The sequence below is a fragment of the Ornithorhynchus anatinus genome, chromosome 5, assembly GCF_004115215.2.
Source record: "Ornithorhynchus anatinus isolate Pmale09 chromosome 5, mOrnAna1.pri.v4, whole genome shotgun sequence".
NCBI lineage: Eukaryota > Metazoa > Chordata > Mammalia > Monotremata > Ornithorhynchidae > Ornithorhynchus > Ornithorhynchus anatinus.
In genome coordinates this window covers 80,816,996-80,841,052 of record NC_041732.1, presented here as the reverse complement: position 1 = coordinate 80,841,052, position 24,057 = coordinate 80,816,996, and the positions used below count along the sequence as shown (strand labels likewise).

General features: G+C 51.4%; 1 protein-coding gene across 4 annotated transcripts in view; it reads right to left on the bottom strand.

The window, feature by feature from the left end:
- The window catches only part of PHC2 (polyhomeotic homolog 2), a 54,707-nt gene extending 33,464 nt beyond the window's left edge, over positions 1–21,243 (bottom strand). For 2 of the 4 annotated variants that reach the window (XM_029065596.2, XM_029065598.2), the window contains exons 1-7: positions 21,025–21,243; positions 18,467–18,628; positions 17,332–17,409; positions 15,685–15,858; positions 13,723–13,809; positions 12,257–12,572; positions 245–672 (exon numbers count right to left, since the gene is read on the bottom strand). In XM_029065596.2, coding sequence (XP_028921429.1) covers positions 245–672; positions 12,257–12,572; positions 13,723–13,809; positions 15,685–15,858; positions 17,332–17,409; positions 18,467–18,628; positions 21,025–21,189 — 1,410 coding nt within the window. In that variant the 5' untranslated portion in view covers positions 21,190–21,243. The remainder of the gene's footprint in view (positions 1–244; positions 673–12,256; positions 12,573–13,722; positions 13,810–15,684; positions 15,859–17,331; positions 17,410–18,466; positions 18,629–21,024) is intronic. The other 2 variants (XM_029065597.2, XM_029065599.2) reach the window with 1 other exon arrangement.
- Positions 21,244–24,057: the final 2,814 nt, after the last annotated feature.

Below are 24,057 nucleotides of genomic sequence, written 5' to 3'. Positions count from 1 at the left end.
CTGGGCCCACTTCATTAGAGGTGGCCTGCTCTGAGAACTCAGCCTCCAGGCTCTGGGATCAAGCAGCCAGCTCTGCCCTGCTCCTCAAGGAGACACAGGGTCCAGTGACTCAGGGACAACCAAGAATTGACTCAACAACCCCTTCCCGCCCCCCAGGAACACAGTCCACAGGGCCAGGGAACTGGCTTCCCTACCCTCCCTAGCCACTGCTCTTGGAGCCCCGGGGCACGGCCGGTTAACTCACCCTAGGCGACGTGGGTTGCAACTGCAGGATGACAGCTGAGCTATGCTGAAACCTGCGCTGCGGGCCAGGGGACGGGCCTTCGGGGTGTCCATTTTGAGGCCCGGCCTCCGCCGTGAGGGGTTCACCCTGCGGCATGCTGCTAGATTTGTGCTGACCGGCAGCTGGGCACTGGAGCGGAAGGGCCGGTGGAGCGGCATTAGCCGGAGGACTGGATTGAAGGGCTAGGTTGGTTCGGGCCGGAGTTGGGGTAAGCTGAAGCTGGGCCTGGGCCTGGGGCTGAGGCTGGAACTGGGGCCGGGGAGGGGGCTGCTGTGGCTGTTGCTGCTGCTGTTGTGGTGGTGGTTGATGTTGCTGTTGCTGCTGCTGCTGGATCACAAACGGGGGCTGCAGGGGCTTCGGTGGAGGTTGCGGGAGGAGCTGAGCGTAGGCTGGAGGAAGAGATCCAAATCAGTCAGCTTGGCTCAGCCAGATCTTCCGTGCCCCGACCTCGACTTGATCCCGTATTTCCCACCCTGGCTCCCCTGTATCTCACCTCCCTTTCTCTCTCCACTTAGGGTGGAAGCTCGTTGTGAGTAGGGAATGTGTTGTTGAGAAACAGCGTGGCTTAGTGGAAAGAGCACGGCCTTGGGAGTCAGAGGACGTGGGCTCTCAACCCTGCTCTGCCACTTGTCTGCTGTGCGATCTTAGGGCAAGCCACTTCTCTGTACCTCAGTTACCTCATCAGTAAAATGGGGATTAAGACTGTGAGCCCCACGTGGGACAACCTGATGGGACAACCAGATTACCTTGTATCTACCCCTGTGCTTAGAATGGTGCTTGGCACATAGTAAGCACTTGAATACCATAATTATTATTATTATTACTTCATTATTATTTATTCCCTGACTACTTAGATTATCTTGTATTTACCCCTGCATTTGGCACATAGTAAGAGCTTAACAAATACCATCATTATTATTATTCATTCATTCAATAGTATTTATTGAGCGCTTACTATGTGCAGAGCACTGTACTAAGCGCTTGGAATGTACAATTCGGCAACAGATAGAGACAATCCCTGCCCAGTGATGGGCTCACAGTCTAAACGATAGTGCCCCTCAATCAGTAGGCCCTTAATAAATGCTACTGCTACTATTTCTTCTGCACTCTCTATCAATCAATCAATAAATAGTATTTATTGACCACTGTACTAAGCATACGAAAAAGTAAAATACAACAAGTTGGCAGACACATTCCCTCTCCACAGAGAGCTTAGAGTCTACAGGGGGAGACATTAATAAAAATGAAGAAAATTTAATTTATAGATAAGTAATTGGTTGCCTACCAACCTCCGCACGAAACAAAAACTTCTCACTCTAGGCTTCAAGGCTCTCCATCCCCTTGCCCCCTCCTACCTCTCCTCCCTTCTCTCTTTCTACTGCCCACCCCGCACGCTCCGCTCCTCTGCCGCCCACCTCCTCACCGCCCCCCATTCTCGCCTATCCCACCGTCGACCCCTGGCCCACGTCCTCCCGCTGTCCCGGAATGCCCTCCCTCCTCACCTCCGCCAAACTCATTCTCTTCCCCTCTTCAAAGCCCTACTGAGAGCTCACCTCTTCCAAGAGGCCTTCCCACACTGAGCTTCCCCTTTTCCCTCTGCTCCCTCTCTGACCGCCCCTTCACCTCCCCTCAGCTAAACCCCCTTTTCCCCTCTTTCCCTCTGCTCCTCCCCCTCTCCCTTCCCCTCCCCTCAGCACTGTGCTTGTCCACTCATTTGTATATATTTTTATTACCCTATTTATTTTGTTAATGAGATGTACATCCCCTTGATTCTATTTATTGCTATTGTTTTAATGAGATGTACATCCCCTTGATTCTATTTATTGCTATTGTTTTTGTCTATCTGTCTCCCCCGATTAGACTATAAGCCCGTCAACGGGCAGGGATTGTCTCTATCTGTTGCCGAATTGTACATTCCAAGCGCTTAGTACAGTGCTCTACACATAGTAAGCGCTCAATAAATACTATTGAATGAATGAAAATATACGAGTGCTACGTATGTACATCTAGACTCTGCTTGTCGTGGGTGGGGAATGTGTCTGTTTATGGTTGTATTGTGCGCTCCCAAGTGCTTAGTACTGTGCTCTGCAGACAGTAAGCGCTTGATAAATACCAGTGACTGACTGACTGACACTACTGTTCACTGAGCCAGTGAACCTGGATTGGCCGTTGTCACAGCTCCAGTCTCTTCTTGGCTGGCCAGCATCCTGCTTTGAACCCTCCCAGGATGCTGTCTGCTCAGGGCTGCCCCATGCCCCAGGAGTAGCGTGGCACATTCCACTAGCGTGGGTGCAGCGTGACTCAACCAGAGATGGGTATCCCCTTCCCCCTTCAAGACAAGTACAGGCAGGGGTTTGCAGCTGAGTGTTCACACCAGTGGGAGCCTGAGGAGATACAACTGCTGCTACAGGAGATACTGTACTGAGGAAATACAACTGATACAGGAGATAGAGTGGGTAGGGAAAGTGGATCACCCTGTCCTGGGTCTGACCCACCTGCCTTCCCATTGCCTGGATGGGTAGTAGAAATGGTAATTACTGAGCACTGAGTACAGTGTCCTGACATAAGCTTTTGGAAAATTACATCGGGGGCCCAGGACAGAAGCCCTGCCCACGGGGAGTTTACACCCTAGGCCAGGGCCCACCCAGAACTTCACTTGGGTGTCCCCCAGAATCGGTCACCTGAGGCAGGGGAGGGGAAGTCCGCAAAGAAGTTAAGGCAGAGGGGCGAACTTCTGACGGGGCAAAGTAGGAGCCCAGGGGAGGTGTGACCCTGGACCACAGTGCTGCTACCTTAAACCAAGAGTCCCAGTACAAAGCCCCCTCAATCTTAGAGTGCTCTGTGACTACTCACGCTAAGAAGTCTCTCAAAATCTACCGCAGGAATGGAAGAGGGCAAAGTGTACTGAACAAAACATGATTATCAATTCCTTCACGCAGTTCGTCAGTCCCGAAATCTCCATGACCGGACTGAGGATTTGTCTGACCGATGACACGATAGACAAGGAATTAGAAAATCAGATCAGTAATGTCAGGCACTCTTTGGGAGATGGTCAAACTAAGTACGGCAGCAAGCTTGGTATCGGGCTCCAGGCCAAATTGCAGGTTTATGGAGCAATAGCACTGTCTGACCATCTCTACGGCTAGAAGACCTGAAATCCCCAGCGATGCCGCATCTTGACCAATATCATCAGCATCACTTATGGGTTCTGCCTTTTTCTTAAGTGGTATTTGTTAAGCCCTAACTATGTGCCAGGCACTGTACTGAATGCTGGGGTAGATACAGGTTAATCAGGTTGGGCACAGTCCATGTACCACAAGAGGCTCGCAGTCTTAATCCTATTTTACAAATGTGGTAACTGAGTCCCAGAGAAATGAAGTAACTTGCCCAAGGTCACATAGCAGAGAAGTGGCAGAGATGGGATTAGAACCCGGGTCCTTCTGACACTCCAGAGCCACGTCTCCACCTTCGAGCAGGACACCAGAAGAGAGTCCGGAGAGCGGGACATCCAAGATCTGCCTGTGCAGAACAAAGGAGGTCCAGGGACAGTTAACCAAGCAGTGTTTGAGACAAATGACTGCTCCTGCCTTCAATCAATTAATTGTATTTATTGAGCGCTTACTGAGTGCAGAGCACTGTACTAAGCACTTGGGAGGGTATAATATAGCAGAGTTGGTACACAAGTTTCCTGCCCACAACAAGTTTACAGTCTGTCCTCCTTCTGCAGTCCATCAATGGTGTATGTATTTAGTGCTAGAAATAAAGTGGCTTGCCCAAGATCACACAGCAGACAAGCGGAGGAGCCGGGAGTAGAACCCACACCCTCTGACTCCCAAGCCCGTGCTCTTTCCACTAAGCCATGCTTCTTCTCTACAGTTGACAATACACAGTATTCCTGGCCTCAAGGAGCTTCCACTCTAGCAGTGAGAAAGATATTAAAAATCAATTCCAGGTAAGGATGCAGTGTGACTGCAGCTCTCCAGAGTCACTCATTTATTCAATCGTATTTATTGAGCGCTTACTATGTGCAGAGCACTGTACTAAGCGCTTGGAAAGTACAATTCGACAACAGGGTAGAGCTCCCTAGGAAAGAAAGTGGGAGACAATTGCCCTGATTGAAATGTCTCAATTCACTTCTGATTTGTTTCAGACTCACCTCTGGTCTGGTTCCCTGCTTGCAGAGAATCGGAACCAGGGCGAAGTTGAGAACCAACTGGGACAAGGGAAGCTGGCGGGCCTGAGCTTCAATTACCCAGCCCAAACAAAGCATGGCTTAATGCAAGGGCCTGGGGGGCAGAAGAACATGGGTTCTAATCCCAGCTCCGCCACTTGCCTGCTTTGTGACCTTGGACAAGTCACTTCACCTCTCTAGGCTTCAGTTACCTCAGCTGTAAAATGGGGATTAAGGCTGTGAGCCCCATGAGCAATATGGACTGCGCCCAACCTGATTAGCTTGTATCTCCCCTAGAGTTTAGTGCCTGGCACATAGTAAGAACTTAACAAATAATAAGAACTTAACAAATACCATTAAAAGTTATTAATAACTTATTATTATGGTATTTGTTAAGCCCTTACTATGTGCCAAGGCACTGAACTAAGCGCTAGGGTGGATATAAGCAAATTGGGTTGGAGACAGTCCATGTGGGGCTCACAATCTCATTTCTCCATTTTACAGATGAGGTAACTGAGGGCAGAGAAGTGAAGTGACTAGCCCAAGGTCACACAGCAGACAAGTAGCAGAGTGGGCAATGGGCAGTGCCTATGCCAGGCAGAACAGTCCCCAGGCAGGCTCTCTTTCTCTATGGCTAGGGAGGGTGATGCTCAGGGCTGATACTCTGCCAAAAGGTCAGCCTCCACAGACTCTCTCTGGCCAAAGTGTCACCCAGGCAATTCACCTCCAGCCCAGGCAGTGCCTGAAAGTCCCTGAAGTCATTTCAGCAGCGACTGAGCAGCAGTTGGTCTCTGACTGAAGCAGAACGTCCTGTCTGGAAACCTTAATTTTCAGGCTGCATAAATGGGAGGAGGGAAGAGGGATAAGGAGGAGATGATGAATATGGAGGCTCTGGTCCACATGCTATCAGGTCCCGGGTGTGTGTTTATAGAGTCCCACAGGCAGCTATTTTGTGTCGGGGGCCCTCATGGTGGTCCCATCAATCAGTGGTATTTACTGACCTCTTATTGTGTGCAGAGCACTGTGCTAAGAGTTTAGGAGAGTACAATATTCAGAGTTGGTGGCACATTTCTTGTCATCAATGTCATTGGGTACCGGCCCAGGTATTTGCCCCTGTCAAAAAGTCCAGGCAGCCATAATTACCTTGAATTCATAGCCGGATAATAATTCTGGTATTTGTTAAGCGCTTACCATGTGACAGGAACTGTACTAAGCGCTGGGGTGGGCACAAGATAATTGGGTTGGATCTAGGCTACTCCCCTCTACCTCCTCTCCCCAGCAGTAATGCGAGGTGCCCAGTGTAGGCTGAACTGTGTGTTGACCTGGGGCTAGGCCAGCCTTGCTGAGTTGAATCAGCTCTAGAAACTGGGCGAGGAACTGGGAGGGCTAGGGATATTCACTCATTCATTCATTCAATCATATTTATTGAGCGCTTACTATGTGCAGAGCACTGTTCTAAGCACTTGGAAGAGTACCACATGACAATAAACAGGCACATTCCCTGCCCACAGCAAACTTCCATATTACCAGGACTGAAACAAACTAGATTTGTGGGAGGGAGAATTGGGAAAGGCCCTTGATTGTCTGGTTTCTGCCACCCTGCCTCGAGGCAGTGCTTTATTAATAACAATAATAATGATAATAATAAAAGGAACTGTGGGACTTAAGTGCTTACTATGTGTCAAGCCCTGTTCTATGCCCTGGGGAAGATACAGAATAATCAGGACACAGTTCCTCTCTCACATAAAGCTCACAACTTAAGTAAGAAGGAAGAGCTAGCTTTCCCCTCCAGCTCATTATTGCTCTCTCCACTAGCTCTCCCCTGGTCTGTTGAGAGGAGAGGAGAGGAGAGCTAGCTGGAGAGAGCAATGATCAATGGTTTCCAAACGTCCATGAAAGCAAGTAGTTATAATGACAGAGGGCTGAGCCTTTTTAAATGGAGATTCAATTTCAGAAATTCCAAGGGCACTTGTATACATCTGTTTCCACTCCTTTGTTTCCCATCTGTAATTTATTTTTGTGTGATTCCCCGACTAGATTGTCAGCTCCTTGAGGGCAGGGATTATATCTCCCAACTCCATTGCATTACACTCTCCCAAATGCCTAGGAAAGTGCTCAGCACATAGAGTAAGCACTTAATAAATTCCAGTGATTGATTGCTTAAAGGACTTGGTTGGAAGCCAGACCAACTTCAGCTTTAGAACCCTAAAACCCTCCTCACGCTTCTCTTTAGGCCTCAGGCCTCAGCAGAGACCCACAGAAATTTCTATGGGTCTCTGCTTGCCAGAGGATTAAAAAACCTGGGCAGGAAGGAGCAAGACCAAACCAGACAGTAAAAAGAAAGAATCAATTCCCTTCTCAGAGTCCAAAGGCAACATTTGGACTACCTGAAAATTCCTGTTCCCAAGGACTGCAGGAGAAAGGACAGACTCTGTTCTTGGGCTCTAGGTGTGTTTGCTTTGTCTTGGAAAGCCCTGACTAAGCTCTGTGGGTAAAAACCAGACCAGGTACTTTTCTAACCTGTAAACTCACTGTGGGTGGGGAACCTGTCTACTAACTCTGTTATATTGTACTCTCCCTAGCGCTTAGTTTGGCGCTCTGCTCGCATGCAGTAAGCGCTCAATAAATACCACTGATTGATTTAGAAAATCTGAATTCTCGCAATCCCACACCAGTCACCCTATATTCTCTAAATTTTAAAACTCCCGCCACAGTACCTCATGAATCAATCAAGCCTCCATCATTAATCGGCTCCTAAGGACCTCTGTCCAAAGCCTGGGTCCAAGGCCTCAGGATCCAGGAATCTGAAGCAATTGCCAGACCCAATTAAGGTATTTTCTCCTCTCTCCTTTCCCCTTTCTCCTCCTTCTCCCCTTGCTCTTCCTCTCCCCCCAACCCCGACTCCTCCTTTCCCCTCTACCGTCCCTCCTTCTCCTCCCTCTCCCTTTTCCCCCTCCTCCTCCTCTTGTCCATCCTTCTCTTCCCCATCCTTGTCCTCCATTTTCCCTAAGGCATCAGTAGACATTTGAGTCCCCTCCTTCTCCACCCTTCTCCTCCTCTGCTTTCCTTAAGGCACCAAAAGATGGGTAAATCCCATCCAATCAATCAATGGTATTTATTGAGCACTTACTGTGTGCAGAGCACTCTAATAATAATAATAATAGCATTGTTAAGCGGTTACTATGTGCAAAGCACTGTTCTAAGGGCTGGGGAAGATATAAGGTGATCGGGTTGCCCCGTGTGGGGCTCACAGTCTTAATCCCCATTTTCAGATGAGGTAACTGAGGCACAGAGAAGTCAAGTGATTGCCCAAAGTCACACAGCTGACAAGCAGCAGAGCTGAGATTTGAACCCATGACCTCTAACTCCCCAGCCAGTGCTCTTTCCACTGAGCCATGCTGCTTCTCTTCTAAGCGCTTGGGAGAGTGCAATAGAAAATAGTTGGTAGACATATTCCCTGCCCACAACAAGCTTACAGTCTAGAGTTGGCGTCTAGGTTACTGCCTTGCAATGCCCAGACAGAGCACCTGGAGCCTCAGTGGAGGAGGGTCTGTCCTTCAGGGCCACAGCACAGCACCTCTTGGCCTAAAGGAGCCCAGTACAGGAGAAAAAACTCCTGCTTGGAGTTAGCTGAGCAAGAGAAGCAGTGTGGCTCAGTGGAAAGAGCACGGGCTTGGCAGTCAGAGGTCATGGGTTCGAATCCCGGTTCTACCACTTGTCAGCTGTGACTGTGGGCAAGTCACTTAACTTCTCTGTGCCTTAGTGACCTCGTCTGTAAAATGGGGATTAAGATTGTGAGCCTCACGTGGGGCAACCTGATTACCCTGTATCTCCCCCAGCGCTTAGAACAGTGCTCTGCACATAGTAAGCACTTAACAAATACCAACATTAAATTCTCATTCCTTCCCCAGGAAGCAGCATGGCCTAGTGGAAAGAGCATAGGCCTGGGTGTCAGAGGATCTGGGTTCTAATCCCAGCTCCACCACTTGTCTGCCGTGTGACCCAAGGCAAGTCACTTAACTTCTCTGTGCCTCGGTTACCTCATCTGTACAATGAGGATTAAGAGTGTGAGCAAGAGAAGCAGTGTGGCTTAGGGGAAAGAGCACGGGCTTGGAAGTCAGAGGTCATGGGTTCTAATCCCAGCTCTGCCACTTGCCAACGGTGTGACTTTGGACAAGTCACTTCACTTCTCTGTGCCTCAGTTATCTCATCTGTAAAATGGGGATTAAGACTGTGAGCCCCACGTGGGACAACCTGATAACCTTGTATCTACCCCAGCGTTTAGAACAGTGCTTGGCACATAGTAAGCGCTTAACAAATACCTCATTATTATTATATGTAGAATAAAGACTGTGTCCAACCTGATTATCTTATACCTACCCCAGTGCTTCTTTCAGTGCCTGGTACATAATAAGCACTTAATGTATGCCATTAAAGAAACAAAAAGGCAAGGGGTCAGGGATAGGTCTCCCTCCTCCTCTAGACCATAAACTCGATGTAGGCGGAGACTCTGTCTAACGACTCTGTTGTACTGTACTCTTCCAAGCGCTTAGTACAGTGATCTGCACATAGTAAGCACTCAATAAATACCGTTGATTGACTGACTGCTCTGGGCCAAGATCCTCCATTGGCTGAGGGGGAAGGTAGTGTCTCTTGAGGCTACTTCAGGCTGAGGGTGAGTCCACGGCACTTGCCATGAGGCCCTCCTCTAATGCTCTGCACACAGTAAGCGCTCAATAAATACGATTGAATGAATGAATGAATGAATCAGAACCCCCGAGCACTGTCGCTCCTGCCCCTTACTGCCTCTGCTGCCCTCAACCTGCTCCACTTCCAAGGCTTGGGCAGTCAAAATTTGTGTAAGCACTCTGACCAACAGAATGGGAGGGAGTAGGTGAAGTAGAAAAACCTTCCCTCTCTGAGACCATAGTGGGCATGGTGAAATAATAATAATAGTAATAATGATGGCATTTGTTAAGCACTTGCTATGTGCCAAGCATTGATCTAAATGCTGATGTAGATACAAGGTTATCAGGTTGTCCCACGTGGGGTTCACTGTCTTAATCCCTATTTTACAGATGAGGGAACTGAGGCACAGAGAAGTGAAGTGACTTGCCCAAGGTCACACAGCTGACAAGTGGCAGAGCCGGGATTAGAACCCATGACCTCTAACTCCCAAGTCCGGCCTCTTGCCACTAAGCCACGCTGGTGCAAGAGAAGTAACGTGACTTAGAGGAAAGAGCACAGGTCTGGGAGTCAGAAGGACCTGGGTTCTAATCCGGATCTGCCAATCGCTTGCTGTGTAATCTGGGGCAAGTCTCTTAACTTCTCTGTGCCTCAGTTTCCTCAACTGTAAAGTGGGAATTCAGCACCCGTTCTCCCTCCCACTTAGACTGTGAGTCCCACGCAGGACAGGGACTGTGTCCGATCTAATTAACTTGTACCTACCCAGAGCTTAGAACAGTGCTGGGCACATAGTAAACTCTTAAATACAATAAAAAAATAAAGAGGGAGGCAGGGATGCTAAGGGATACACTAACAGAAGCAGCCCAGTCCTAGATTCCCAATGACTCACCCCGACCCCCAACCCCTTCCATCCCTCCCTCCAAAGAAGCAAAGCCTCCAGGGCCTGGCCCCATTCTTGCCCATAAGACAAGGGTGGCCAGCATGCTTCCAAACTCCCAAGAGGCAGGAGTTGGGGCATCTCACTGAGGAGCGGGGGTTTGCCTGCTGCGTGACCTGGGGCAAGACACAACTTCTCTCTGCCTCAATTTCCTCAACCGTTAAATGGGGACTCGATCCCTGATCTCTCTTCTTCTTAGACTGTGAACCCCATGTGGGACAGGGACTGTGTCCAACCTGGTCATCTTGTAACTACCCCAGTGTTTAGTACAGTGCTTGGCACATAGTAAGCACTTTAGAAATACCATAGAAAGTTAAAAAAAAAGTCACCCGTGAGTACCGTCACCATATTTCCCTCATTGCTATAACCAGCAGACTCTACTCCACTCTAATCCCACTTGACCTCCTGGCAGCTTTCAACATCATGGACCACACTCTTCTTCTGGAAACACTATTTCACCTTGGTTCTCCTGACATAGTTCTCCGTTGGATGCCCTTCGAAATCTGAGAAGTCAATGGCAACCCCAGTACAGAACTCTCCTCCGGCCCCAAAGGCTGGCCTGGATCAGCAATCGCTGGCCACCTTTCCCCCGTAACCCCGCTGGCTGATGACCCCTACTCCCACCCCTATCCTCGCTGGCCCTCCGGACCACTGTCTCCTACTGGCCCTAGCCCTGCCACCACCTCTCTTCCAAACACGGCAGCCTCCAGGGAATGCTTCCGATCTGCGTTGGCTTGCTCCCCTACAACACCCGCTGAGACCCAGCTCCTCGGCCTCTACTCTCTCCCCTTGGCTTTTCAGAGCAGAAGGGGCCTTTCTGCCCAAGGCCTAGAAAAGTGTGTTGCCAAGGTGATGAGAGCAGGAGCAGCAGCAGCAGAAGCAGCAGAGGCGGCAAGAGTAGCCTTGGGGGAGGGGTCATGCCCCACACAGCTGTCGGGGGTGGGTCTCAGTGGGCCGAGAAGCCTGCTTGCTTTGCCACCCCACCCACCTCCCATCGCCCCTTGTTCTCCTCTCCTCCTTCCTCGCTTCTTCTCCCCACCTGGGCCTCCTCCCGGGCTTGGGTTCTCTCAGGGAGAAATGGGGAGGGCAGAGGATGGCGGGGGTGGAATGAGGCCTGGATCAAAAGTCAGGCTGGACTCTGCCTGGGGTCAGTAAAGGGGAGGGAGCATTTGTCTCCTCCCTCAGGCAACTTTGTTGTTTGTTCCCAGGTCCTTGAGGCTGGGATTTGGGGGCTGCGGGGGGCCTTTAGGGCCAAGCATGACTGTAAGTGGGTGTCATGCGATTGTGGGTCTATCAGAGCTTGTGGCTAAGGGGAGGTAAGGCCCTCTAGTTAAAGCCTTGCTTATTGGCCTGGCCCATGGACAGCTGGGCCAAGCTGGAGCTTCCTGGGGTCATAGGGTCTTCAGTTGCGGGGCCATCACGTCAACCTGTGTGCTCCATGAGTCACTTGTGTACACACACACACACTCACAACTGTCCTTAGGCATCAATGGGCCTACAAGTCCCATTTAGCCCCCTGGGAGAGCGTGGTGGGTACGGCTCATTCCCTCTAGAGCCGAGCTTATCCCTGGCTCGGTTAGGCAAATGTTGGCCTGGCTTTGGGTCCTGCTTCTCGGGCTTGGTTTGAGGCTGGGCCGGGCCCAGCCCCGGCTCCGGAATCGGTTGGGTTTAGGCCGGCCTAGAACCCAGATTCTCAGTGAGTGCCAGGCTGTACCACCCGTCCGCTACCCATCGGCCTGTATCGGCGTCCTCGGCACCTCGCTACTTAATCTCCTTGCTGCCTCGGCCCCAAACGGGATGGCTGTCCTTCCCCTCCCACCTGACTCAATGGCCACTCAATGGGGGCAGAGCCCTCTGTGCCCACAGCAGGGCCTTCTCTACATTGTCACCTTCTCCCCAGCTCCTTTTCCCACCCCGCCCCACCCTTCCCCTCTGCCTAACCTGAGGTGGCACAGAGTCAGGACCCAGTGAGCACTCCAGGGTCTGGGACTGGAGCGGCCTGGGCACCAGCCCCCTTTGAGAAAGCAGGAGGCTTCCTGCCCTCTCCTTCGGGGTCGGGGGCGGGGGAAGAGGGAAGGAGGGCCCTTGGGGTCTCCTGCGCCCCAAGAGTCCAGACCCAGAGCCCGGCACTACTACTTCAGTTCTGGCTCCTGGACCCGGGTGCTGCCCGGGATCTTACCCGGTGCGATGAGGGGGTGTGTGGCCGCAGCGGGACCCGTCCGGGCGAGGCCCCGGCCCTCTGTGGCCCCCGGCACACCCCCGCCGCCGCCGTCCCCCTTCTTGAGCTGCTCGGCTGCACTGTCAGCTATGCCTGGCTTGGCAGGGGGTCCCGGGGCCGCGCTCCTGCCCGGGGAGGGGGTGGGTAGAGGCTGGCTGCTGCCGGGAGGGGGTTTCAGGGTCAGGCTGGGCAATGTGGGCTGGGGGGGCGGAGGGCCCGAGGAGGCCGCCGCTGCCGCCGCTGCCGTCTGCTGCGTCCGGAGGGCCACGTTCTGGACCTGGAACAGAGGGGTCCAAGGGAGCTTGGGGGGCGCGGTGGCGGGGAAATGCCAGGCAGGCAGACAGGCAGGCAGGCACGGGGTGGGGTGAGGCCAGGAGAGGCAGGGAGGGGAAGGAGGAGGGAAGAGGATAGAGGCAGGGAGGGATCGGGTGAAGCCGGGGAGAGGGTGGGCAGTAGGAGGAGAGGTCAAGAACCTGGTGGGCCTCAGGTGCGGGTCCCAAACCAGGGCAGAAGCGGAGGCAGGGAAAGGCCAGCTCGGGATCAGTGGGGCAAGGGAAAGGGTTTCTGACTGTCTACTCTCCCCCCGACCCCCGCCCCACTCCCAGTAGGCCCCTGCCATGCTCCCTGCCGCCCACTCCCACCTTTTCCCTCCTTTTTGGCAGCTTAGTTCCTAGCGCCCTCTTCCGGTCCCAAGGGGCTGCGTCCACCTGGGCCGGCCCCTGGTCTCCCGAACTATCCAGCTGCTCCCTCTGCTGACCCTTTCCCAGGGAAGCTCCTTCCCCTCCCCAGCTTCCCGGGAATTCTCTTAAGTTCCTCCCATTCTCCAGCGCCCAGATGTCCACAGCTAGGGTAAGGCCGTCCTCCCCGCTTTCCCCCCGCCCCCAGCTGCTCATCTTTGCTCCCTGGCCTGTGACCTCGAGCCACGGTGACGGTGAGGAACGGAAAGAGGAACGGGCCGGGCCAGGCTCCCCCTGGGGAAAGGGCTGGGGGGCTCCTGGAGAGGGAGAGAGGGGAAGAAGAGCCTAGCTGAACAGCCTGAAGATCTGAGGATGGGGAAGGCGAGCGTGGCGGGGGTGGGAGGAGGTAGGGTACCTGGGCGAGTGTGGGAGAAACTGAGGAATGGTTGGGGGACGCTTGGTGGGAGAGTGATGGGAAGTGGGGGGAGTTAGAAAGTGGCACGGAGGGAGGCTGGGGAGGAATACTGAAGGGATAACGAGGGGAACCCTGGATTTCTCTTGGGGTTTACCCACCTAGTGACCCTCTTGGGTGAAAGTGTGTCCTGGATGGCCCACATTTTCCCTATGGGGAAACTGAGGCCGGAGGACCTGGGACCCCCCCAGCAGGGCGGCAGGAACAAAGAAACATCTGAACCCCTCCTGAAACGCCCGACCCCCGCCCTCTGTCCCTCGCGGCCGTGGGATCCTCACCTGGGTGGGGGTGGGGGGCTGGGCAGGGGAGCCAGTGCAGAGCTCAGGCGGCATGGTGGCGACGGTGGCCGTGGGCGTAAAGATGAGCTGAGGGGACAAAGGAACAGCACGGCCTAGGCTTCTAGAGACCTGCACCAGGGGACCCGGCTGGGCCTGGAATCACAGGAAACAGGTGCTTTGGCCCGGCCGGGGGCTGGGGGTGGGGGTTGTGGTGGTGGTGAAGGTGGTGATAGTGGTGGGAGGAGTAGGGAGGAGAAGGGAGGCCTGAAGGGAAACTGGGAGGAGGGGGAAGAGGTGGCAGAGACGCGGGAGAGGTGCCTTAACAGGGAAGCCGGAAGGGGATCCCTCGCCCAGGAGAAGGAGCGGCAGGAAGGTCTGAAGGGGGCTCAGAAAACAGCCCAGCTGCTCCCAAGAAGCAGCAGAGAGGGGTGTGGGTGGCAGCAGGGCCAGAGCCAGGAACCACATCTAACTTGGGCTCGGGAGAGCTCCAGAAGGCCGGGGGATAGGGGAGATGTAGGGAACGCCAAGGTCTGGACAGCCGCGACTCCCCCTGTCTTCCTCTGGGACCCTGGCCTGGGCCAGCTCCCTGGGACATGGGGCCAGGTTGAGTCCATCCAGCCTGACTCTCCCAACGCTGAGCCAGGCCTGGGGCCACCGCGTAGCAGAGATGTGGCTGCCACTCCCTGGTTTTTGTCTCCCTGGAATTAGCTCAATTATGGATTTAAACAGATGTCCTGGGGACGCTGAGGGGGTAGGGGGCCCACAGGAGGGACAACTTGGTGGCTGTTGCTATGTGTCTGTGTGTGTGTGTGTATCTGTAGGTATGATCTGTAATATGTACAGTCTCCATCTGGACGGTAAACTCTTTATGGGGAGGGAATTTACCAATTCTGTTGTTCTATATTCCTCCGAGCATTTAGTAAAGGGCTCTGCCCATGCTCTGCACACAGTAAGTGCTCAATAAATACCACTGATGATGATGATGACGGCCTGAGAGCCTGGGTCCTTGTGGGTGTACTTGTGCGTCTGACTGTCAATGTGTATCCGTGGTGGTGTGTGAGGGCCTCTATGTCTGTGTACGTTTCTGTCTGGGCTTCCCTGGGAGCCATAAAAACATAAGAAATGCTATACTTGGTCCTTCCAGCCCAGGATTCTGTCTCCAGTGATGGCACCAAAGGATGTTTGAAGGAACAGTGTGATGCTGGAAGTCTTCCTTACAGCCATTCTCATAGTTCCAGAGGTGCCTCTAATAGCAACGCTTGTCTCTAACAATGCATAAAAGACTCGTTCAAGCAACCAGATGCTCTTTGAACTAACTTCTCTAATTTCTCCTAGTAACATCCCTAACTTTCACTCGAATCTGAACTTGGCTTCCGTTGATTTATCCAAATTCTCCTTGAACCTAGTGATGTCCTCCTCAACTTCCTGTGTATGTGAGGTAGAGGGGAGGCGGGGGTAGGGGTAGGGTGGTCCCTGTGTGAGTGTAAACATGGGTGTGTGAGTGTAAATGAGGAGGAGAGAGCATGTGCCTGGGTGTGAACAGGTGTGAAGACAGGGGGTCTCTTCCCACACTGAGACTCTGGATGTGGGGGATTAGGATGGAAAAAGGCCCATTGGCCTGAGCCCTGATATAGCCTAGCTGGGCAGGGGCACTGGGGGTGGCCGACCTTATATATTGAGCAGCCAGGAGGCCCAGTTTCTTCTAAGAAAGGAAACAGATGGGATCGGGCAATCTGCTCTCATTCAGAAAAGGGTGGAAGGTTAAGTGGAGGCTCTCCTGGACCCTTTCAGATCTTCCCCACCTCACCCGGGTGCCACACTCCGACTCCTTAAACTGAGCCTCAATCTCTGGCCCCCCAAGTCTCTACCCCTCTCCCAGCCCTTTGGCGCCCTAAACCCTGCATCACCTGCCCTCCCTCTCCTGGCCTTCCCACCCTTCAGGCCCAGGCAGTGGGCACTCACCATCTGGGCCCGCAGATACATCTGGGCCTGGCTGGCTGTCAGGGCAGGGGAGGAAGAGGCATTACCCAGGAGGACAGCTGGCTGGCTGATGCCTGAAGCGGCGGCCGCAGCTGAACTGACACTCTGAGCCCGGTTGATGAGCTGGGCTGCAGCAGGTGAAGTTGCCAGGTTTATCTGGAGTGAAATGAGGGCAGAGGGAATCTGTGAGCTGGACCACCACCAGTCCTATAGTCTTCCGGTACCACCTTTGGCCCACTCCCAGCCCCTTACTTCCGCCTAGTTTCCTTCAGGATCTACCATGTGGAACAGGACCTGGATTGGCTCCACTGGGGGCAGGGGAGGGGGCGAGTCCTGGGCACTGCCCTGACTCAGGCCCTACCCCTAGCCCACGGGCCTGAGTCCTGGTTCAGCCAGGCCCACTCGGGGGAGGGCAATGGGGAAGTGAACTTATTTATTGAGCAGCAAGGGGGCCCAGAAGGTGGGAGGCTGTACTAGACATCAAACATAGACAGGCAGGAGAACCTATTCTGGGGAGATCTGGAGTCTGGGAAGTCATGGAGCCCAGAGGATTCAAAAGCTCTGAGCTGCTGTGGGGCATCTCTGAGAGCTGGGAAGGGAAGAGAAGTAGCGTGGCTTAATGGACAGAGCACAGACCTGAGAATCAGAAAGATCCAGGTTCTAATTCTGTCTCTGCCACTTAATAATAATTACAATAATAATAATGTTGGTATTTGTTAAGTACTTACTATGTGCAGAGCACTGTTCTAAGCACTGGGGTAGATACAGGGTAATCAGGTTGTTCCACATGAGGCTCACAGTTAATCCCCATTTTACAGATGAGGTAACTGAGGCATAGAGAAGTTAAGTAACTTACCCAGAGTCACACAGCTGACAAGTGCCAGAGCCGGGAGTCGAACCCATTACCTCTGACTCCGAAGCCCAGGCTCTTTCCACTGAGCCATGCTGCTTCCCGGTACCAAATTATGGTACTTGTTAAGCGCTTACTTATGTGCCAGGCACTCTACTAAGTGCTGGGGTAGATACAAGCAAATCAGGTTGAACACAGTCTCTGTCCCACATGGGGCTCACAGTCTCAATCCCCATTTTACAGTTGGGGTACCTGAAGCCCAGAGAAGTGAAGTGACTTGTCCAAGGTCACACAGCAGATAAGTGGCTGAGGCAGGGTTAGAACTCATGACCTTCTGACTCCCAGGCCTTTGCTCTATCCACTGTGCCATGCTGCTTCACTAGCCACATGCTCACTGTGCTACCTTAGCACTTCACTTTTCTGTGCCTCAGCTCATCTATAAAATGGGGATTAAATTGTGAGCCCCACGTGGTGGTTAACTTTATCTTCCGGTTAGCTTGCAGCTACCCCGTGCTTAATACAGTGCCTGGCACGTAGTAAGTGCTTAACAAATACCAGAAAAAAAAAAGAGAAGGAGGAAAATGAAAGGGACCAAATGGGAAAATAAGAGGAGGTGACAGGGGGAAAAGACTGTAGGTCTCCTCAGACCTGCTTCCTAGCGATTGGGCTGGGGGGTCAGGGGGTAGTTCCTGGCCCAGGGTCCACTCTAACTGGATGTTAGATAGGAGGGGGACTCAAGCCCGTAGATCCTGCTGGTTGCTTGCCCTTCCCCCACTCACTGAGGATTGCTGAGCTGGGGACTGCGTGGAGCCAGTGTTACCCGAGGGACCAGCCTGTCTGTTGGCCACCAGACTCGCCTGTAAGAAAGCAAACAGATGTTATTCGTTCCCCAATCCTCCCCAGGACACCCCCGGCCCCCACCCAGTCCCAGTTCCCTTGTTCCCAGTGTCCTCATCCCATAATTGCGCTATTTATTAAGCTCCTACTATGTGCCGAGCACTGGACTAAGCACTGACATCCTTTTCCTATAGAAATACTGCTGGGTTGGCCCCTTCTCCCCCTCTAGACTGTAAGCTAGTTGTGGGCAAGGAACATGGCTATCAATTCTGTTGTATTTTACTTTTCCAGGCACTCAGTACAGTCCTCTGCACAAAGTAAGTGCTCAATAAATATGAATGATTGATTGATTGAGTCCCCTCCCTCTGGCCCTGTTCTCCAACCACGGCCTGATCCCCATATTTTCGAAGCCCAGGTGCCTTCCTTCCATATTCCTGGGTCCCGTATCCCCACCTTCCACCTCCCCGCAGCTCAGCTTCCCTGCCCATTCAATCTGTAACGTGTATATTCCCTCTTTAGACTGAAAGCTCCTCGAGGGCAGGGTACATGTCTACCAACTCTGTTGTATTATCCTTGACCAAGCACTTAATACAGTGCTTTGCACACAGTAAGCACTCAATAAATATGAATGATTGATTGATTCCCCACTCCCCAGGCCCTGCTCAAGCAGCAGCGGGCCTGGGAGTCAGAAGGGCATGGGTTCTAATCCCTGCTCTGCCACCAGTCTGCTCTGTGGCCTTGGGGAAGTCACTTCACTTCTCTTGGGCCTCAGTTACCTCATCTGTCAAATGGGGATTGAGACCGTGAGCCCCATGTGGGACGGGAACTGCATCCAACTCAATTTGCTGGTCTCCACCCGAGTTTAGTAAAGTGCCTGGTACATAGTAAGCGCTTAACACATACCACAATTATTAATATTATCCCCACTTCCCACCTCCGGTTGTCTCGGCTTTCCTGCTCCACCAGAACCCGCTACACGGCCACTCCCGCCCGGGCTCAGGTACTACTGCCCTGTTTCTCCCTCCATCTTTGCTGCTTGGCTCCATCTCTTAGTCCTCCGACCCATCCCCACTGTACCTGCTGCACCGCCGCCAGGCTCTGGAGCTGGGCGCTGCTCAAGTGCTGCTGCTGCTGGAGTGCTGCTGTGTGCAGCATGAGATGCTGCTGCTGCGCCGCATACATCTGCTGCAGGTACTGAGCCGCTGTGCTGGGCTGGCGGTGCAGGGCCTGCTGGATCACCTGGGGAGCGGGAGGAGGTGGGGGCGAGGTCACCAGCCTCACAGATTAGCCTCGCTCCCTGATTTTTCTCCACCCTCCCCAGGAATCAAGAGTCTTCTTGAGTCAGAGGGTGAGTCGTTGTTCATACAGCCAGAGCCCCAACCACATCCACGGTTTCAACGCCCCCAATCTTCTCCCACCCCCTTCTGCACTGCCCTGACTCGCTCCTTTGATTCATTTCCCCATCCCAGCCTTAGAGCATTTACGTACATACATGTAATTTATTTATTTATCTTAATCTGTCCCCCACTCTAGACTGTAAATTCACTGTGGGCAGGGAATGTGTCTGTAATATGGTTATACTGTACTCTCCCAAGCATTTAGGACAGTGCTCTCTACCCACAGTGACCGCTCGATAAATATGACTGATTAACTGACTTCAATTAGTTAGCCCTTCAATTAGCACTGAATGGCTGGACCTCCCTTCCCCCCTTCTCACTTTCTGAATTTAACACTAAACCCAAAACCAATTCTGGGTTTAACTTGTAATTGAGAACACAGAAGTTTTTGAAGCTTGAGATGTAGCGTCCTTGCTCCTTCTGCCCTCAAGGAGCTCACAGTCCCAGCCAGCAGGGTTGAAGAGGAAGAGATGAAACGGAAGAGGATGGGAGGTGAAGGGGAAGAGTGGTTGTGGAGTTCAAGAGTCCAAGGGAACTCGGTAATCTCCTCTGTTTTACCCACTAAGGTTCTGTCTATGGTTTCCTTCAGTCTGTGCTGTCCTTAGGGAGGTCTTGTGGGACAAACTGGGCAACGCCAAGAACATCTTCCCTCTCTGTTCTTGGGCTGCCTCTGGCACTGCCTCAACCCTGACCCTGGATCCTTTCCGTTCATCCCCCTGTGAATGACTGAACAGCAGCTTTGAGAAAGTGACAAAAGGTTTTCCCTGGCTTCTCCTCATCCTCTGCTCCTTCTCGGTCCCCTCAGCGTGGCCTAGAAAAGCAGCATGGCTTAGTGGAAAGAGCATGGGCCTGGGAGTCAGAAAACCTGGGTTCTGATCCTGGCTCCGCCACATGTCTGCTGTGTGACCTTGGGAAAGTCACTTCACTTCTCCGTGCCTCAGTTACCCCATCTGTAAAATGGGGATTAAATCCTCTTCCCTCCTACTCAGACTATGAACCCCATGTCGGACAGAGACTGCATCCAACCTGACTGACTTGTATCTACCTTAGTGCTTAGAACAGTGCTTGGCACATAGTAATCACTTAACAGATCCCACAATAGGTATGTATACACATATATCTCAGAACCACAATAGATATGTACACAATAATAATTAATAATTATGGGATTTATTAAGTGCTTACTATGTGCCAGGCACTGTACTAAGCACTGGGGTAGATACAAGAAAATGAGGTTGGACAAAGTCACCAAGTACCATAATGGATATGTGCATATATATATACAAGTCTCATAATAGATGTGTACATATATCTAAGTACTACAATAGCTATATACCTATATATATACACACACAGAGGGGGCCTGTGTATATAGGTGAGTGTGCAACACTCACCTATATACCTTCCTATATATATATACACACACCTACATACATATACCTCTCTCTCTATATATACACTTATACACACACATACACACACCCCTACATATATACATACCTATATACCTATATACAAGTACCATAATGGATGTATATATATATACAGGACCCATGATAGATGTGTGTGTGTTGTATATATAGCAGGCATATATTTTTAGATATATTATAATTATATATATTATACACACATATAAGTACCACAATAGATATATATATATATAGATATATATATAGATATATATGATGATGATGATGGTGGTATTTGTTAAGCATTTACTGTGTGCCAAGCACTGTTCTAAGCACTGAGGTAGATAAAAGGTAATCAGGTTGTCCTACATGGGGCTCACAGTCTTAATCCCCATTTTACAGGTGAGGTAACTGAGGCATAGAGAGGTTAAGTGGCTTGCTCAAGGTCACACAGCAGACATAAGTACCACAATAGATATGTACATATATATCTGTTTCTCTGCCAACCCTGCCCAACCAAATAGTCTGGAGGTTCCCCCGCCTCGGCTTCCCACTTCAGACTCAAACCCTCTGTGGCCACAACTCCCTCTTAGGGCCCTAAGAGCAGGTGAATTAGACCCCAAGCCCCCCAGGCCAGGCTCACCACACACCTCTGAGGAGTTCAGACTGGGTCACCTACCCTCAGATCCCTCTTCCCCAGGCAGGATCTTTACCAAATAACCCCCACCCCCTCTAGATTTTTCTCCCCTCAGCTTCCATCTCCCTTTGGATTCCATTCCTTTTGATAGCCCTCCCCCCGACAGAACAGCTGCTCCACTGCACGGCTCACCTGGACTGTCTGCCTGTCAGGGATGCTGCTATAGACAGAGATCTGTGGGCCAGCTGGACGGCCACCCCCACTGCTGCTGGCACCACTGGCACCGCTGGCACCGCCGGCTCCACTGGCAACGTTGGAACTGCTAGATGTCGGTGGCGTTGGAAGCTCGTTCTCCATGGCCCACGGAGTGGCAAAGATGGGACGTTCGGAGGGCGGGTGGGGCAGTGGGTGAGTTCTACAAGAGAAGAGGGAGGAGTGAGGCATGGGGGAGGCTCTGGATATTCCCAAAATGGGGCTTGAAGGAAAGGGAAGGGGGAGGGTGCTGACTCAGGGGTGACCTGAAACTGAGTCCACCGGTATCTTCGACACGAGGGAGTATGGATCGATCGGTAGTATTTATCGAGCGCTTATTGTATGCGGCGCACTGTACGAAATGCTTCAGCGAATACAATAAACAAAAACAATAAATAGATAAAATAATAAAGTAAAAACGTACCCTGCCCACCAAGAGCTTCCAGTCTAGGGGGGATCAGCCAGAGATGGTGGCCTGAATCTTCTAGGCAGGGGGCTGGTGACAGTCAGGGCTTCGCCCTGCCCAAAGTGAATGTGAAGGAGACCTGAAAAAATAGACCGCTGATTCCCTCCACTCCAGGCCTCTCCAGGCACCCTAGGCCACCTGGCTTCAGCACAGCTGTCCTCTCCTTCTGGGCTCTGGGCTCAGAAGCCCATTAGTCTGGCAAGGGCTCATCTGCCATCTTTGTCATCCAGCTACTCCTTTATTTGCCTTTCCTCAAACCCCGAAGGATGGGGCAGGAAAAAGAATAGAGGCGAGTAGGGGGAGGAGACAAGAAAGGGGAAGCAAGACCAGAAAAGACTGGGAAGAAGAGAAAAGAGCCAGAAGAGCCCTCTCTTTCCAAGAACCATCTTCTATATTCTGAAATGAAGCTACCTCTATGGTGGGGCAGGAAGCAGAGAGCAGTGCAGCCAGGGAGAGGACACTGAATGGAAAATGAATGCTTCCCAGAGCTTTAAGAGAATATGCCGGGCCAGTGGGGTGTATGGGAAACCGCATGCCTTTTGCCTTGGGGTTTTCCTCTTATCACCGGGGAGTCCCTGAATAATATTGTGGCATTTGTTAAGCACTTACAATGTGTCGAGCACTGTACAAAATCAGGTCAGACAGACTCCCCTCTCCTGCGTGGGGTTCACAGTCTAGGAGAGAGGGAAAACAGGTATGGGATCCCCATTTTATAGATGAGGCCCAGAGCAGTTAAGTGACTTGCCCAAGATCACATAGCAGGCAAGTGGCCATGGGGATTAGAACCCAAGTCCTCTGACTCCCAGGCCTGTGTTCTTTCCCCTAGGCATTGCTGATTTTTGATTGACCAGACCATAGTCCAGGAAATGCTTTTTGATTGATTGACCATGGCCCTCCCCAACTCATTCATTCATTCATTCAATCATATTTACTGAGTGTTTACTATGTGCAGAGCACTGTAGTAAGAGGTTAGTACAAATTTCAAGCCTTTCTAAAATCCATCTCTTTCTGGAGGCCTTGGCCTAATTAATACCCAACTTCCCAAGGTGTATCAACCCAACAGTCACCCTTAGGACTCATTCCCATCCTCAGCATTTAGGGAAATGTGAATATCCAGTTGTACATTTACTTTTATTTAATACTAATAATAATGGTATTTGTTGAGCGCTTACTAGGTGCCAGGCACTGTACTAAGCATTGGGGTGGATACAAACAAATCAGGTTGGACACAGTCCCTGTCCCACATGGGGCTCAGATGAGGTAACTGATTTTACAGATGAGGTAACTGAGTCCCAGAGAATAATAATAATAATAGTATTTGTTAAGCACTTATAATGTGCCAAGCACTGTTCTAAACGCTGTAGTAGATACAAGGTAATTAGTCTCACGTGGAACTCACAGCCTTAATCCCCATTTTACAGATGAGGGAACTGAGGCACAGAGAAATTAAGTGACTTCCCCAAGGTCCCACAAGGACATGTTGAGGAGCCAGGATTAGAACCCAGGTCCTTTTGATTCCCAGGCCCTTGCTCTATCCACTAGACCACGCTGCTTCTCTCACCCCGGCATAATCACTCTCCTACCAATTTTGTCCTTGTTTTTCCTCCTGCTCCCCTGAAATCTAGCACAGTGCATCTTCCTTTCCCAATTAATCCATTTGTTTTTTTTCTATGTGGAGGAGGGAGCTATGTGAGCTGGAATTTTAGTGGGGGACATGAAACGGGGGACTCCTGATCAATGAAAATCCCTAACACTCAAATGAAGAAGGTAGAGTTTAATTGCAATCTAGTGACAACTTTCATGGAGTTTCAGGTCCTTCAGACTTCAGTCATTCAAAATTTCTCAGACTACAAAGTAACTCCCAGCTCTTCTGTCCCTCCTCACTCACCTGGGTTCAGGCCTCCAGTTTCTGCTGGATCTTATATAATAATAGCGTGGCTCAGTGGAAAGAGCGCGGGTTTGGGAGTCAGAAGTCATGGGTTCTAATCCCAGCTCCGCCGCTAGTCAGCTGTGTGACCTCGGGCAAGTCACTTAACTTCTCTTTGCCTCAGTTACCTCATCTGTCAATGGGGATTAAAACTGTGAGCCCCAGGTGGGACACCCTGATCACCTTGTATCCCCCAGCGCTTAGAACAGTGCTTTGCACATAGTAGGCGCTTAAATATCACAATTTTTTTTTTTTATTTTTAATAACATTTGTTAAGCACTTACTACATGTACTAGAGAAGTAATGCCAATGAGTACGGGCTTGGGAGTCAGAGGACGTGGGTTCTAATCCCACCTCTGCCACTTGTCTGCTGCATGACCTTGGGCAAGCCACTTAACTTCTCTGTGCCTCAGTTACCTCATCTGTAAAATGGGGATTAAGACTGTGAACCCCACATGAGACATCCTGCTTATCTTGTATCTACCCCAGTGTTTGGCACATAGTAAGTGCTTAACAAATACCACCATTATTATTATTACTCACTGTACTAAATTGCTGAGGTAGATATAGGAAAATAAGG